Below are 18,470 nucleotides of genomic sequence, written 5' to 3'. Positions count from 1 at the left end.
CACAAAGCTTTTGGAGAACGATGCTTTTCTAAAAGATTGTTAATGTTTTGTGAGCAAATAGAAACTCTTTTTGAAATAAAATTGCTTATATTTGTGAGTATTTGCAAAGAAATGTATGCATTTTTTGTCCACTGGAAGTGAGTGCAGTGTTTCTACATGCAATACTTTTTGAGAATGAACATTGAGAATGAATGTTTGGCAAGCGAAGTGTCTTAAGAGAGAAAATCGAAGATTTTCAGGGAAAATGTTAACGGTTTTGTTAAAATTTTATGAGCGAAAGCCAAAGTTTTATGAGTAAACAAAACCTATTTTTGCTGGAAAGTAAATGTTTTTCATGCAATCATGAGGATTTTCTTAATGAAACCTCAAACAGTGCTTTGGGGAATGTTTAGTAAGTGTAAACCAATTTTTAGGGAGGATTGAAAGAGCAGAACTCTTAGCGGGAAATTCAATGCTTTTGCGAGTGAATGTGAAAGTACTGAAATCTAATTTTTCTCATCACCACATCCTTTCATGGGCTCTGTATATACGGTCATCTGGTCGTTTTTTTTTTGCAGCGCTCAGTTTGTGCTCCGCGTCGCTCGTCCAAAGTCGGGAAACAAATGTTAGGCCTGATTTCCCAGCATGCATCGCAGACTCATGTTCATGCAGTGTGGGTGCAGACGCAGACCCTCATTTGCCTGAATAACGTATGACGGTACAGATTCATACCATGATTTAGCAGCAAAGCTATTGCAGCATTACATGTAGATAATACTAAAAAACTCGTATAAAAAATGAGCCTAAAAAACTGAAGCGAACAGAAAGAGATGCATGCGTGAGGTATTACTAGTCATCTCAACACGGAGAGCGAATCGAGTTAACTCGGGTGTTTGTGAACAGCTCACCCAACATGATTTATCCTACTTTACCTTTGGTAAATCTTATTTTTGTTGTACTCTACAGGGGAAAACTTCTATTTATTTTTCACAATAAGTGCATGCGCCTTTTAAAAAGTCTGACACTCAAAACGTATTACCTATATGCATATAGATAAATATAAAATAAAAATAGATCTTTTTTGTAAATGTATATATTATATATATATATATAGTCTCACACTGCCTAATGTTACCAATATGGAGCACTAAACTAATCAAACAGAGGAAAATGAGCGAATTAACAGCACAACACCCTGATAAGCGTTAACATCGACTGTTTGTGCCAAAGTGCAACGTTTGAGCACGCAGACTCAACAATTCATCTTTTCCTAAAGTTGTTAAGCAGAGCGGACAGAGATGTGATGTGTTTGTGGTGGAGAGGGCGATGTTGCGGTGTTCATCAGCTCCAGCGGAAGGACACGTGTCTGGGTCGATCCCCGCCCTCCTTCACCAGCGGTTTGTGAAACTCTCGGCCGGCCCGCGAGTGGATGCTCGCCCAGCAGTACTCGCAGTAATACTGCAGACACGTCACGTTGGCACAGAAAAAAGGGGCAAACTTCCCTCCGCAACGAGAGCCCTGACATTCATCACACATCTGATCATCCAGAACATACGGCTTCACCTCCACCTGTGCACACACAAAAATTCACTGGTTTATGCGTCTGAAATCATGAGGACTTTTATTGTAGAATATACAGTATGATAAGGATTTTTATTGTAAAATATACACTATGATGAGGACTTATTGTAGAATATACAGTATGACAAGGGTCTTTAATGTAGAATATACAATATGACAATATAGAATATACAGTATGACAAGGACTTTTATTGTAGAAAATAGAGTATTATGAGAACTTATTGTAGAATATACAGAATGACGAGGACTTTTATTGTAGAATATACGTATGAGTACTTTTATTGTACAATATACAGTATGGCGAGGACTTTTATTATAGAAAATACAGTATGACGAGGACTTTTATTGTAGAAAATACAGTATGATGAGTACTTTTATTGTAGAATATACAGTGTGATGAGGACTTTTATTGCAGAAAATACAGTATGATGAGGACTTTTATTGTAGAATATACAGTGTGATGAGGACTTTTATTGTAGAAAATACAGTATGATGAGGACTTTTATTGTAGAATATACAGTGTGATGAGGTCTTTTATTGTAGAATATATAGTATGATGAGGACTTTTATTGTAGAATATACAAACAGTATGAAGAGGACTTTTATTGTAGAATATACGTATGAGTACTTTTATTGTACAATATACAGTATGGCGAGGACTTTTATTATAGAAAATACAGTATGACGAGGACTTTTATTGTAGAAAATACAGTATGATGAGTACTTTTATTGTAGAATATACAGTGTGATGAGGGCTTTTATTGTAGAATATACAGTGTGATGAGGGCTTTTATTGTAGAATATACAGTGTGATGAGGACTTTTATTGTAGAAAATACAGTATGATGAGTACTTTTATTGTAGAATATACAGTGTGATGAGGACTTTTATTGTAAAAAATACAGTATGATGAGTACTTTTATTGTAGAATATACAGTGTGATGAGGACTTTTATTGTAGAAAATACAGTATGATGAGGACTTTTATTGTAGAATATACAGTGTGATGAGGTCTTTTATTGTAGAATATATAGTATGATGAGGACTTTTATTGTAGAATATACAAACAGTATGAAGAGGACTTTTATTGTAGAATATACGTATGAGTACTTTTATTGTACAATATACAGTATGGCGAGGACTTTTATTATAGAAAATACAGTATGACGAGGACTTTTATTGTAGAAAATACAGTATGATGAGTACTTTTATTGTAGAATATACAGTGTGATGAGGGCTTTTATTGTAGAATATACAGTGTGATGAGGGCTTTTATTGTAGAATATACAGTGTGATGAGGGCTTTTATTGTAGAATATACAGTGTGATGAGGTCTTTTATTGTAGAATATACAGTGTGATGAGTACTTTTATTGTAGAATATACAAACAGTATGACGAGGACTTTTATTGTAGAAAATAGAGTATTATGAGAACTTATTGTAGAATATACAGAATGAAGAGGACTTTTATTGTAGAATATACGTATGAGTACTTTTATTGTACAATATACAGTATGGCGAGGACTTTTATTGTAGAAAATACAGTATGACGAGGACTTTTATTGTAGAAAATACAGTATGACGAGGACTTTTATTGTAAAATATAAACTATGATGAGGACTTATTTTTGAATATACAGTTTATTGTGCAATTTCTCAGAGCAAGGAGATTTTTACAGTATTTGTGGTTATATCTTTTCTTCTGGATAAAGTTTTTTTTCTTTTCTTTCTTTATTTGGCTCGAATAAAAGTAATTTAAAATTTTAATAATTATATGGTCATTATTATTAGGCCCCTTAAGATTTTTTTTTATTTGCCTACAGAGAATGTGAGTCTGTATGGGTGTTTCCCAGTATTGGGTTGCAGCTGTAGACCTGCAGGTACAGTGTGTTGTTTAAGTGTTCCCCTTATTTTTGTGAGCAGTATACATACATTAACTAATTTATTTATTTTAAGTCTATTAATGCAAAGCTAAAATGTGTCTATTTACCTCTGAATGCTGAGGTGCAGAGTATCTTATACCGACTTATTTCTAAATCCACATTTACACAAACTGAACCAGTGTCTGAGTTTCTGACACACTGATGGATGGCCTGATTCTGGTGAGCATCCAGTTTTAGTCCAGTGACCATCAGCTATTTACTTCTGAATAACATTCCCAAAACAGTCCAGTAAGTCCAGTGTGTTTGCGTGTGTGTGTGTGTGCGTATATATATATAGGAATAGGATGAAACTATAATTAGCAAACGCCACGTCCCCTGGTCATGTCCATTACAGCACAGCGTCTGCTCTCAGCGCAAACAACCTACAGGAAAGCCACCACACACACTCACACCATACAATCACCTCTACAATTACAGTTATAAGAGTACAGTATAAAAACACACTGCGGCTCGTCTAGTCGATATGGCATTCAGCTCATTCTGGATGACGTTAAAATTAGCGTCTAAGTGTTTTACTTCATTGCTATATGCTGACATACTTCAGCTTCAGTAGTTGCTTATAGGTTTAGTACTTCTCTTGTGTTTTTTTCATATATCTACTGAACATAGTTGCTGACTGAGAGGTGGAGATGACAGACCATGAATGATTTTAAATATCAGACAAATGTTTCAATACTTAATGTAAAATGGTGCAATGAAGATATTTATAAAAGCTTTGTATCCAGTATTTTAGTATTATTATAGTGTTAATAGTTTGTATAGTGTTGAATGTAGAGACTCACCCGCTTGTCGATGTCGTTGTGCTGCAGCTGGACGAAGCGGGCGCTGATGGCAGCGATGTAGCTCTGCTGATTGGAGAAAGCCACTCTACCCGCACCTTTGGGGTATTTGAGCTCTGGGTCGGTGTCAATACCAGCGTAACACACTCCTCCATACAGCCGGTCCATGATCATCGCCAGCTCCACTGAACACACACAAACACAATGTTACAGTAACATATTCTCTGATGATGTTGATGATATGAATAAAAGGCTCCCAGTGAACAGTGACGGCCGCCAAATCACAAACAGCTAACTCATATATTTATAACATGCAGTTTATTTATAAAAGAAAATAATAATGACAAACTAATCTACAGAGCAAAAAATATCTACAGAGAAAGAGAAAGCTTTGAGTTTATTCTTTTTTATTTTTTATTAAACAGTAAATTATTACAGCATAATGAAACATTATGAACTATAGGAACATAGAGGATGGCAGAGGGATAAAAACAGTAAACAAGAAAAACAAAACACAATAAGTTAAATAAGAGATACATATAAAATAAAGTTTAAAATAAAAATACAATATTAAGAGTGTAAATATTTCAAAACGAAGTACCGCTTTTTACAGGGGAATTTTAAATAGGGCATGACAAGATAATGTTTTCCTAGCCTTAGTGTTTCCTGAACCGGAAAGTGTTTCAAAGTATTGTTTCAATTCTTTTATGGATAACTTAAAAAGCGGTTTATTATTGGAGAATTTGCATTTATGGATATGATATTTAGCAAGTAAGAGTAAAAGATTTATGAAGTAGAACGCTTTCTCTGTACTAGTGTCTGTATCAATAAAACCAAATAATACATTTTCCCAAAACAAAGAAAAATTGGAATATATAAACTCAATCACAAATTTGCAAAAGTTAGCTTTGAGTTTCAGTGGGGCCCCATACCTGAAATTGCTTAGGGCTCCAAAATCACTAAGTCCTATGATAAAAGCTTCCGCATTAGGAATATTTGATACTGGCAAAAGCCTCTAATATAACAGCACACTCTTTCTTTTTTTCCCCATTAGTCAGTCAATGACAGATCTTGCGAAGAAGAAACTATACTGTATAAGTAAAGGTATAAACACTGGCCTTGGTGTTGTATTTGTGGATCGGTTTGAGATATTCACCTGCGCGCAGAGGTCGAGGAACACCTCCTACAAAGATGGTCTTGCGCGGGTCGAGAGGCTGAGATCCATCCATCACAAAATCACTGTCACTGAGGTTCCACGGGCGAATCTGAACCTGAGGAGGAGTGTTGGAATGTCAAGCCAATTCCATGCATATTTAATAAGAAAAGGTCTGGAGATTGTTTTCTTCAATGCCAAAAATATTAGTAATTTATTAGATACAAATGAATAATTCGATGACAGAGCTCTGGGTTACGTTACCCCAATGCATTACAAGAATTACATTCAGGAGGTTCGCAACTAACTTATATTTCCTGACTTCAGCATATGTACACAACTGATCTTAAAAGGTGGAGTTTTGGTTTAACGTCACTTATCAGTCACTCTGCAGTCTCTTGGCTCTTTGTACCCCTAGACATACTTCCTCTTTCTGCAACCCTTCTCTGCATACCAGAACTGAACAATTACATGCATCTTTAATATATTTCACAACTTCTACAAAGATCATGACAACTTGTGACATGTCCAGACAGCAGTCTGGAACAAACCTAAATTTATTCTTATTCTGCTTTTTACACTAGTCAGCAGTTCTTCTAAAAAGTATGCAGCACAGTAAAAAAAAGGAAATGTGTCTGGTCAAGATGTGTTATAATACAATAGAAAAGATTGATTAATCTGTTGTTAGTCTAAACATTTTTCTAATAAAAAATAAAGACACAAAAGTAATAAAAATAAATTCCTTTTTCCAACAGGAGAAATCACTGAGCTCTGTTTTTCTCAGAGGAGGAGATCGCCTCTATTGAAATACTAGAGTATACTCAAAAGTATTCTGTCACTGAGCTTAGGAAAATAATATGATTTAATCAAAAGATAATTTATAAAAGATATCATTTTATTATTTTCATTTCTATCATTAACATATTATTTGTATTTTTAAATAATTAATACACATTTTAAATATTTAAATATACTAACCTGTTATTATTAATAATATTGAATGATTAAATCAATGATAACAAAATGCATGTATATATGCAAGCACACACACATTTTAAATCAAGTTTCAGGTTTGCTTGCAGTAAAATTATTTATCAGAGACAATTATTTTAGAATCATACAATTATCACACTATTTACTGATGGTTACATTTTTTTCTATTTAATTCCTAATGATTTTTAAAAAATATATTTATATCAATAAAATTTCATATGTTACATCTATTTAAAAAAACAGAATATATTTAAAAGTTATTATAATTAACAGAAACTAATACTATTAATACTACTGAATAAGAAATGAATGATAACATTTTTATAGATATTTAAAATTGTAATATGGTTATATTAACTTTCAGGTTTTTATAATATATTATTTTATTTCAGTTAATGTGTATTTTATTTCAAGTAGCAAAAAAGTTTTGGAAAGTTTTGTTTGTAGTTTTAGTTTAGAACTTTCTTTTTTATTTGTATATTTTTTCTATTTAATTCATATATTATTTATTTTGAATATATTAATTCTGTCTGTTGCACTTTTCTCTTTGAACATTTGCCTCATAACATCTTTGAAAACAATACAAATCAAAAAGTTGATCACAAAAAGAATACCAACTCTATGTCAAACCATCTGAAACATGTTCATTGTATGCAGTCATTCAGTCGAGATAAGGTGCTCGCTACACTGGTTTGGATGGCAGAAACTTCACTATGCCTGTTACAGTAAACAATATATTGACTTATCGTGCAATGCATGAACATGACCTCAATCATTTTTTAATTTCATGAAACTCACAGGCCAAGAAAAGGTGAATTTTCACATTGTTTAAAATCTGCAGTCCACTTGCAGAAAAGTTATGATTCACAAATAACATTAAAGCCAAAAAGGACATGTGCACGTGGATTTTGAGCCTTGAATGTGTTTATGCCAATGTAAATCCTGTTGTAGAATCACTATATAAACAGGCATAAATTGGTCATAAAATTAAAATAATATCACCTATTGCAAACATTTCTATGACAATATATCGCACAACAAAAAGGACTTATCATGACAGGCCTATGATTCACTCACTGGTTTGTCTTTTATGGTGGGACTTGAGACACACAGGTAGAGTTTTCCATCCTCCTCGATGCAGGCGTCGATGAGGGCCTGAACCGAACTTTCCTCCTGGAACAGCAGGAAAGCATAACCTGCGAGAGGAAGAGCATGAGAGATGAGACAATCTCTGGCTGAACAGAGTCTGAGTGAAGCCAAGAGAACAAACACTTGAGCTGAGAGATTCAGGAAACACAGCACCACTGCAGACGCCAGAAACACTGCAAACAACCAACAGTAACTAGCAGTTAACACCAGCTCCAGCACACACTTTCAGAGTGATTCACACATTTAGAGTACACTGGAAAAAGTCATTCATTGGATTTACTTTTTTTTGTTTAAGGTAAGTGACTGCAAACAATTAATACGGTCTAAATTTAAACAAACCAATTTAATTTAATAACGTTCAGCTTAATTTGTTTGTTTAAATTCAGCCCGTATTAATTGTTTGCAGTCACATACCTTACAAAAAAAAAAAAATGTAAATCCAATCAATCAATTTTTCCAGTGTAACAGCACAGCCGCAAAATACTAATAATTCATTGCCATGTTAAATCTTTACATTTTCCACTATCCTAGGTTTTATTTATTCGTAAATAATAATTTAAAATATACTAAAATGTACATTGATTACTTACTTTTTTATGTTTTGTATACTTTGCATTTCAAATGCAAGAAATGTGTCTGCTTTTTTTTTTTCAATATAAATTGTCAAAACGTGTAAAATACACTTTATTAGGTACAACTTACTAGCACTAGGTTGGACCAACTTTTGCCTTCAGAACTGCCTAAATCCTTCATGGCATCGATTCAACAATGTAATAGAAATATTCCTCAAGTGATTTTGGTCTATATTGACATGATAGCATCACGCAGTTGCTGCAGATTTGACAGCTGCACATCCATGATGTGAATCTCCCAAAGGTGCTCTATTGGATTGAGATTTGTTGACTGTGGAGGCCATTTGAGTGACTTATTTTAATGTTGGAGAAATGAGTCTGAGATGACTGCTGGAAGTAGCCATCAAAAGAGGGGTACACTGTGGATGCACATGGTCAGCAACAATACTCAGGTAGACTGTGGCCTTCTGCTACTGCCTCGAGGTTGGATGTGTTGTGTGTTCAGACATGCTCTTCTGCATACTTCGGTTGTAACAAGTGATTATTTGAGTTACTGTTGCCTTTCTATTAGCTCAAACCAGTCCGGCCATTCTACTCTGACCTCTGGAACTGCCCAGAACTGGATATTTTCTCTTTTTCAGACCATTCTCTGTAAACCCTAGAGATGGTTGTGCGTGAAAATCCCAGTAGATCAGCCATTTATGAAATACTCAGACCAGCCTGTCTGGCACCCACAACCATGACACGTTCAAATTCACCTAAATCACATTTCTTCCCCATTCTGATGCTCGGTTTTTAATCATCAGCAGATCATCTCGATCATGTTCCTGCCATGTGATTGGCTAATTAGAAATTCGTGGTAACGAGCAGTTGGACAAGTGTATCTAATAATGTGACCAGTAAATGTATAATATATGCCTAAAATAATATAAACACTGAATTATGATGAAGCATATTATGATTGCAGATATCTCTAGACATTTCATTTGAATAGTAAAACAGACACTTTATTTACATTTGAAATGCAACATATATTTTTCTAAAATAACATAACATGAATATTATAAACTAAAAACAGGTATATTTAATATAACATAATATAACATACATAATACAATATAATATAATATAATATAATATAATATGTCATGACATGACGTAACTTAATATAATATAATATAATATAATATAATATAATATAATATAATATAATATAATATAATATAATATAATATGCCATGACATGACGTAACATAATATAATATAATATAATATAATATAATATAATATAATATAATATGCCATGACATGACATGACGTAACATAATATAATATAATATAATATAATATAATATAATATAATATAATATAATATAATATAATACAATACAATATAATATAATATAATATAATATAATATGCCATGACATGACATGACATGACGTAACATAATATAACATAATATAATATAATATAATATAATATAATATAATATAATATAATATAATATAATATAATATAATATAATATAATATAATATAATATAATATAATATAATATAATATGCTGGTGCTCTGGTTCACCAGACCCAAAGACATGCGGTACAGGTGAATTGGGTAAGCTAAATTGTCAGTAGTGTATGTGTGTGAATGAGAGTGTATAAAAACATGTGCTGGATAAGTTGGCGGTTCATTCCACTGTGGTGACCTCTGATTGATAAAGGGACTAAGCTGAAAAGAAAATGAATAAATTATGTAACAATACATTTTTAATTTCTAATTTTTTTAAAAAAAGATTATAGCAGTTTTACAGAATAAATGAAAAAAATATATTTTACTCAATTTGTTTTTAAGTGCCAATATTTTAACCTCAGAAGAGTTAGATTATTTCAATTTCAAGAGATTGATAACACTGACCATATATCATGTCATAAAAAAGCGAACAAAAAGTTTTATTTTCTAATTTGTGAGAAATATTTTTAGACTTGTATATAATAAAATCTTACCCAACCCCATTCCTACTAAAGCAATATTAGACAGAAGTATTTTCAAGTGTTTTCTTGAGTTCTTTTCCTACAGCTGTATAGTGCACACTTCAGTGAGGGCACAAAAACAGCACAACAGAGCTTGTAGATAATGTGGGCGGGGCATCTGTGGGTGGGGCGGGGTTACATTTCTCTTTATCCATATGGACTTGCATCTTATGTTTATGGCTCTGTAAATATTGTACATGTTTGCTGTATTGTGTTTTATTCTTGCCGGTTTTCTTTATTATTATTATTTTTTTTTCTTTTTTATAATGTAAAGCCTAACCAGGGACGAGGGCTGCAAATTAGCTTTATGCTATATGCCCTATGTACACAACATCGGTTATCTTTGTATAACAATGTCAAGTGTAGTGTCCCTGTAAAATAAACAAGCAAATAAAAAAAATAAAAATTATGGGCAGGGCTATTATGAGGTAAATTCAGGACAGTGTGTTTCCTGCAGCTGAGACAGAACACTGGAATGTGTCATTATGAAATATTATAGTCACGATTTTCATTCAACTGAATCTTCAAACTAAAGAACCAAGTCTAATATTATAACAATTCATAACTCATGTATGTTAATTTATCACAGATTTCACTGAACTTTAATGCTGAACGTGGGATTATTCATTTTATAAAGCAACAAAGATTGATTACTGACTAAAGTTTTCCTGTCACTTTCAGACTGTTACTGTATATACATGCTGTGTGTGTATGTGTGTGTGTGTGTGTGTGTGTGTGTGTGTGTGTGTGTGTGTGTGTGTGTGTGTGTGTGTGTGTGTGTGTGTTTGTGTATGTGTGAATTAGTGCCTTACATCACTATGTTAGTTTGAGAAGCTCAGGAGGAAAGCCAGCAGAAAGAATAGAAAAGCACACGCCGTTCTGCCTCAGGGAAACAGACGCACAGAAATATGAACAACCTTGGGAAAGTGAATCAAAAGAAACTTCAAAAGACATCAGAGAGCTTGATGTACAAGCATCCGAGTTATGAGAGTCAGGGGTTTCATCTCCAGAGACTGAAATCATCTATACGTCTAACAAATAAATGCAGAAGAATTAAATGGGTTTTGCTACTTGGTGGGAGATTTTAATGAATAATGAGGATATTTTGAGGCAACTATTTAATAATGTAAACATTTAAATACAGTGGTCAACATTCAAAGTGAACCAAAAATGTTTTTCAAAATTGTCCTAGAACAAGAATAGGTGTTATTCAATAGTTTTAGGACAACTGTGATAAAAGTTAATTTATAATATAGCATTATTATCCATTTTCCTCTTTACACTAAAATCCTTAACCTTTTTAAAACCTCAATAGTTTGGTTTTTATAAAGGCAAGGTAAGTTTATTTATATAGCACACTATACATAGTGGCAATTCAAAATGCGTTACATAAACAGGAATAAAAAAAGAGAAGAGTAAATAAAATAGAAAAAAATATATATAAAAACAGATGAAAGCAGCATAAAGACATATCAGACTTTTCTCATTTTACTCTGGGACTTTCCCATTCTGGTGATCATCCCCCCTATGTGGACTTTTTCGGTACATATTAATCTATTGGACGTCTTCAACAGATTCGATTTTTTACCTAGGATCGAAAAGTGAAGCTTTACAGCTCTAATTATGTGCCCCCCAATTTCAACTTCCTTCTGGAAGTTAACCCCTGATTTTAACCCCCTCCTGGGAGTAGATCCCTTTAGCTAGCCAAACATAATAAAAAGTCTTGAGCTCAGCCAGACAGCAAGGGACTTTAACCCTTAAACAGGAATAAAAGAGACAAGTATAAAAAAATTAAAACAAATAATAAAAAAAACTGATTAAAATGTGTTAAAACAGGTTATAAAAGAATGAAAAAGAAAAGAAAGACATATTAGTGAGGTCTGTAAAATACATTCTATATTTTTGTATTATATGGATGTGTGTGTTTTGATTTTTTTTGTAATTTTGTTTAGTTCAGGAATTTGTTATATTTAGGTATTCAGGTCATTTTAGTTTACCAGGCAGAACTGGCGGGTTCTTGATTTCTTGGCAACCAGCTCTAATAAAAATAGCTTAAACAATAAATATAAATACATGTTTCATATTTCTACTTCACCCTTAATCAGTATTCTGTTACTTTTAAAATATTTAAATAAATTAAAAAACCTAAATAAATATAAAAATAATTTATAATATAACCGGGTGGCACTCCTGTCAGCTAGGACCAAGAAACTGAGGCTATAAATCGCAAAGGCTCACCAAAATTGGACAATAGAAGATTGGAAAATGTTGCCTGCTCTAATGAATCTTGATTTCTGCTCCGACATTCGGATGATAGGGTCAGAATTTGGCATCAACAACATGAAATCATGGATCCATCCTGCCTTGTATCAGCGGTTCAGGCTGGTGCTGGTGGTGCAATGGTGTGGGGGATATTTTCTTTCCACACTTTGGGCCCATTAGTACCAATTGAGCATCGTGTCAACAGCCTACCCGAGTATTGTTGCTGACCATGTACATCCCTCAACAGTGTACCCATCATCTGATGGCTACTTCCAGCAGGATAACTCGCCATGTTATAAATCACAAATCATCTCAGACTGGTTTTGTTCAAATCATGGCAATGATCGTTAAGACATGGCAATGAGTTCCTTGTTCTCAAATGGCCTCCACAGTCACCAGACCTCAATCCAATAGAGCGCTTTTGGGATGTGGTGGGACAGGAGATTCACATCATGGATGTGCAGTCAACAAATCTGCAGCAACTGTGATGCTACCATGTCAATATGGACCAAATTCTCTGAGGAATATTTCCAGTATCTTGTTGAATTTATGCCACGAAGGATTAAGGCAGTTATGAAGACAAAAGAGGTCCAACCCAGTACTAGTAAGGTGTACCTAATAAAGTGGCCGGATGTATTTTATTTATTTATTTATTTCATTCATTCATACATTCATTTTCTTGTCGGCTTAGTCCCTTTATTAATCCGGGGTCACCACAGCGGAATGAACCGCCAACTTATCTAGTAAGTTTTTACACAGCAGATGCCATTCCAGCCGCAACCCATCTCTAGGAAACATCCACACACACATTTACACACACACACACACACTCATACACTACGGACAATTTAGCCTAACCAATTCACCTGTACCGCACGTCTTTGGACTGTGGGGGAAACCGCTGCACCCGGAGGAAACCCACGTGACAGCAGGGAGAACATGCAAACTCCACACAGAAACACCAACTGAGCCGAGGCTGGAACCAGTGACCCAGCGACCTTCTTGCTGTGACGCGACAGCCCTTCCTACTGCGCCACTGCTTCGCCTTATTTATTTTAAACACATCCAATATAACGACATCAAAATGCTCAATATTTTCTAAGAAACCAGCTGAAATAAAACGCTTTAAATGTTTTATTCTTTACATTTATTTATTTAATTTTCAATGTAAAGAATCATTATTTCATTTGTAGTTAACTATAACTGACCAGTCTTTCGTCAGAGAACCGTTTTTTGATTTGATGTTGTAATTCAATTGTCTACCAGCAGAGGTTGACTGGTTAACCAACTAAACCCTGACTTCAGCTGCTCTGTGAACAGAACACACTCTCAAATGAAGCTCAGAGTTTCAGATATGCCTCGGGTAGACATTGAACCCTACTTTATGCGTTTACAGGCACAGCGCTGACCTCAGTTCAGCCTGGAGTGAGTCACGACGCTTTACACAACACACTGATGGAAAAATGAGCAGCATCTTCCATTCAGTCAGTCTGGAGCAGAGTTTACAGCAGCTGTCAGTATAGATATATGAATGCAGAGAGCTCAAGTCATAAATGAAGAAAAATACAGAAGTGCTGCTTGGACACTTTAGACGTTCCCACTGTGTGAAATCATTACTTTATATAACCATATATCAAACCGAGAGACATTTACTCATCCATCCACACAGATCAGATCACAGTGAAGCTCTTAGTTTGATATTTTATTATGAAATGCAGAATATTGATATATTTTAGAAGTATTTTGGAAGGACTTCATGCTATATTTAACTGGGAAAATGATTTGTATTTATGGCATGAATAAAAAAGCTGGAGAAAACAGCTAACACAGCAAGCAGTTATTCACTCTAATGATCCAACACAATTTTAGGATGACAATTTAATCTACTTATAGTAGTTGCATCACAATATTTTATAGTATAGTAATGTTACAGGACATTTTCATCACAGCTCAGAGCACAGCTCTAGAACTATAATCTAAAATTTTTTATAGTGTGCAATCAAATGATAGACATCTATAGTTTATCATAATTACATATACGTATGGGGCGGCATGGTGGCGCAGTGGTTAGCACTGCCGCCTTACAGCAAGAAGGTTGCTGGTTTGAGTCCCGGCTGGGCCAGTTGGCATTTCTGTGTGGAGTTTGCATGTTCTCCCCATGTTGGCGTGAGTTTCCTCTGGGTGCTCCGGTTTCCCCCACAGTCCAAAGACATGCGGTATAGGTGAATTGAATTAACTAAATTGGTCGTAGTGTATGAGTGAGAATGTGAGAGTGTATAGGTGTTTCCCAGTACTGGGTTGCAACTGAAAAAGCATCCACTATGTTAAACATATGATGGATAAGTTGACGGTTCATTCCGCTGTGGTGACCCCTGATGAATAAAGGGACTAAGCCAAAGGAAATTGAATGAATATAATATATACACGCATACTGTATATACAGTATGTATGTGTTTAATAGCTATTTATTCATTAATATTAAATTTAGTATGTATAATAATGTTAATATTGAATTAAATTGATAATGGTAAAACATTTTTAAAAACCATTTTAAGGTCAAAATTATTAACCCCTTTAAGCTATATTTTATGACTGTCTAAAGAACAAACCATCATTATACAATAGCTTGTCTAATTACCCTAACCTGCCTAGTTAACCTAATTAACCTAGTTAAGCATTTAAATGTCACTTTAAGCTGTACAGAAGTGTCTTGAAAAATGTCTAGTAAAATATTATTTACGGTCATCATGTGTATAGTGTTGAGAAAATCTTCTCTCTGCTAAACAGAAATTGGGGAAAAAAATAAACAGGGAGGCGAATAACTCTGACTTTAACTGTGTATATATATATATATATATATATATATATATATATATATATATATATATATATATATATATATAGTATATACAGTTGAAATCATAATTATTAGCCCCCTTCAATTTTTTTTCTTCTTTTTAAAATATTTCCCAAATCATGTTTAACAGAGTAAGGTATTTTTCACAGTATGTCTGATAATATTTTTTCTTTTGGAGAAAGTCTTATTTGTTTCATTTCGCTAGAATAAAAGCAGTTTTACATTTTTTTCAACACCATTTTAGGGACAATAATAAAATTTTTTATACAATAACCTGCCTAATTACCCTAACCTGCCTAGTTAACCTAATGAACCTAGTTAGGCCTTAAATGTCACTTTAAGCTGTATAGAAGTGCCTTGAAAAACATCTAGTCAAATATTATTTACTGTCATCATGGCAAAGATGAGTTATTGAAACTATTATGTTTAGAAATCTGTTGAAAAAAATCTGCTCTTCGTTGAATAGAAATTGGGGGGAAAATAAACAAGCAGTCTAATAATTCAGGGGCTTAATAATTCTGAATTCAACTGTGTGTGTGTGTGTGTATATATACAAACACACACACATATATATACATACACACACACATATATATACATATATATATACACACACACACACACACACACACACACACACACACACACACACACACACACACACACACACACACACACACACACACACACACACACACACACATATATATATACATACACATACACATAATTACATACATACATATATATATATATACACATACACCAATTTATTTATTTACAAATTTACATTGATTACACTGATACTCTTTTATATGTTCAGAATATGAATGTTGTTTTATTTTAACATTAATATACTTTGCATTTTGAATATAAGTAAAGTGTCTGCTTTCAGTTTCAACACAAAATGTCAAAATATGTGCAAAAAAATAAATTATAAATTATATATATAAAATATTAATTTGTAATAACTATAAACGATCGCCTTACAGCAAGAAGGTCGCTGGTTTGAGCCCCGGCGGGGTCAGTTGGCGTTTCTTTGTGGAGTTTGCATGTTCTGCCCGTGTTCGCGTGGGTTTCCTCCGGGTGCTCCTGTTTCCCCCACAGTCCAAAGACATGTGGTATGGAGTAGGTGATTGTCCGTAGTATATGTGTGTAAATGAGTGTGTATAAATATTTCCCAGTGATGGGTTGCGGCAAGAAGGGCATCCACTGACTAGAACATTTGCTGAATAAGTTGGCGATTCGTTCTGCTGTGACGATCCCAGATTAACAAAGGGACTAAGCCGAAAAGAAAATCAATGAATAAATTACACTAACAGACAGTTAAAATATTAATTTTTTTACCATAAAAAGCCAAAGGTGTAATAAACTAATGAGCATTTCTTGGCATTGATGAACTGATGAAGATGTTTCATTGATATAATAGACACCTATTACATATATTCACATCAATGATTATCTACAGACAACACTACACACACACTCACAAACACACACACACAAAAACAAACAGACAGAAACATCTGTTTTATATATACAGCAGTTCTTCTCTCAGTTTTCTCCTGCAGTTGGTCGTGCTGATCTGCAGTCAGTCTCTGCCTCAGGTGTGTGTATCTGTAAGCACTTGTCTGTGTGCGTCTGTTCAAGCCACAGCAATGAACACCTGGAGGCTCTTTACACTAATGCAGAGCAAACTCTCTCTCTTTCACACACAGATCTCTGAGCAGATGAGATCTGTGACGACAAACCCACCGTCACAGACTCGCCACACATCTGCAGCCCAATTAAAGAGATGATGTCATAATGTCATTACCTTTCGGAGGAAAATAAGATTTGCTTTCAGCTTTATGAGGCCAATCCACCACCAGGTGACCGAAGCGCCGGAAACTGTTGGTGATCTCATCTACAGCAAAAACAGAAGATATAAATAAGATTATTATATCATTTATAATATATTTTAAAAAGCCTGTCCAGATAACAGTCATCTGCACACGTGTCTAGCTGTGTTTTTTTTTTTTTGTATTAATCAGCTGCAGTCAGAGAGGTTACTCGATGGCTTGATAATCCAACTAACCAGTCTGCGTAATATAATTGAACAGTCTGCAGATTTATTGTGGGTCAGTAATAAATCTATGAGATAAAGTCATATTTATAATTATATATAGATTGAGCTTTTTTCTTTTTTTTAAGTTTTCATATTTATGAATATTTAGATATATTATTACTATTATATATTTAGAAAAATAAACTTAAATATACAAAAAAGACCAAACTTTTAAAGACTTTCTAGTATTTTTGCAATTATTTAGATTTTATTTAAGTTTAATAAACTTATTTTAAGAGTTTTTTATTTTATTTCCAGTTTTGTGGTGCAGTCTAAACTTGAACTTTTGCCAAGGCAAGTATAAAAAATAAGTTTAATTTTGATATTTAGATTTTTTTAGATTTCAACTCTTTCCTTTTGAATTTTCTATTTGAACAAGTTACGAACTGGACACTTCAGACCCAGAAACGGCACAAAAAGAATTGTAAACGTTTGCATATATAGCATCATTTTATTTATGTTATTTTCTACACTGTAAAAACCAAAAAGTTAAGGTAACTCAAACCATTTGAGGAAACCAACTGCAACAAACCATTTAATTTCAAAAACTAATCCTAGTGAGTACTGTGAACTTACTGTGTATATATATAGTCACGATTCGATTCGATTTTCGATTATGAATAATTAATTAATTAATGACCAATTAATTATTTGTAGCCTACCGTTTAAACTACCTGACCTGCATGGTCTTTGTTTTACCCATAAACAAATCATACAGCAAATGAATAAAGGCAAGAAACACACATAATTACCACCTGTCAATCACTTTTTTCTGCGGGACTCGTGAATAGGCCGTGATCTGTGTCGTTATAATGGCATCGGTAAAAAAGAAGCACAATCAACAGGAACCAGCCAACAGTATCTGAGGTGTTGGCTAAAATGACTAAGTACAAGTGAGTGAAAGATTGAAGCAGTCCTCTGACTGCCTGGACCTGCTGTCTCGAGCGCATGACTGTGTGTGCGTCTGTGTCTGTGTGGTCACGTGATGTGCATTTTCAGAGGTAGAGAGGAAGGAGGGCTGCTCAGAAATGCTACACGCCACTGTGGATGTCAAATCGTTGTCGTTC

At 33.9% G+C, this 18,470-nt stretch overlaps 2 protein-coding genes across 16 annotated transcripts in view; one reads left to right on the top strand and one right to left on the bottom strand.

The window, feature by feature from the left end:
* Positions 1-308: 308 nt before the first annotated feature.
* Positions 309-18,470, bottom strand: part of cpeb3 (cytoplasmic polyadenylation element binding protein 3) — a 64,987-nt gene continuing 46,825 nt past the window's right edge. For 8 of the 15 annotated variants that reach the window (XM_087277258.1, XM_087277259.1, XM_087277261.2 and 5 more), the window contains 5 exons: positions 17,113-17,202; positions 7,502-7,620; positions 5,435-5,549; positions 4,282-4,463; positions 309-1,548 (listed from right to left, as the gene is read on the bottom strand). In XM_087277258.1, the coding sequence (XP_087133384.1) occupies positions 1,321-1,548; positions 4,282-4,463; positions 5,435-5,549; positions 7,502-7,620; positions 17,113-17,202 (734 nt within the window). In that variant the 3' untranslated portion in view covers positions 309-1,320. 15 annotated transcript variants of the gene reach the window in all.
* kmo (kynurenine 3-monooxygenase) overlaps positions 16,500-18,470 on the top strand; it is a 177,739-nt gene continuing 175,768 nt past the window's right edge. The window contains exon 1 of the mRNA XM_087277643.1: positions 16,500-16,581. The gene's annotated coding sequence lies outside the window, so the exon portion shown is untranslated. The remainder of the gene's footprint in view (positions 16,582-18,470) is intronic.

Source organism: Danio rerio, chromosome 13 (assembly GCF_052040795.2).
Source record: "Danio rerio strain M-AB ecotype USA chromosome 13, GRCz13ab, whole genome shotgun sequence".
Taxonomy (NCBI): domain Eukaryota; kingdom Metazoa; phylum Chordata; class Actinopteri; order Cypriniformes; family Danionidae; genus Danio; species Danio rerio.
The sequence above is the reverse complement of the archived record's forward strand: the minus strand, read 5'-3'. Positions and strand labels throughout refer to the sequence as shown.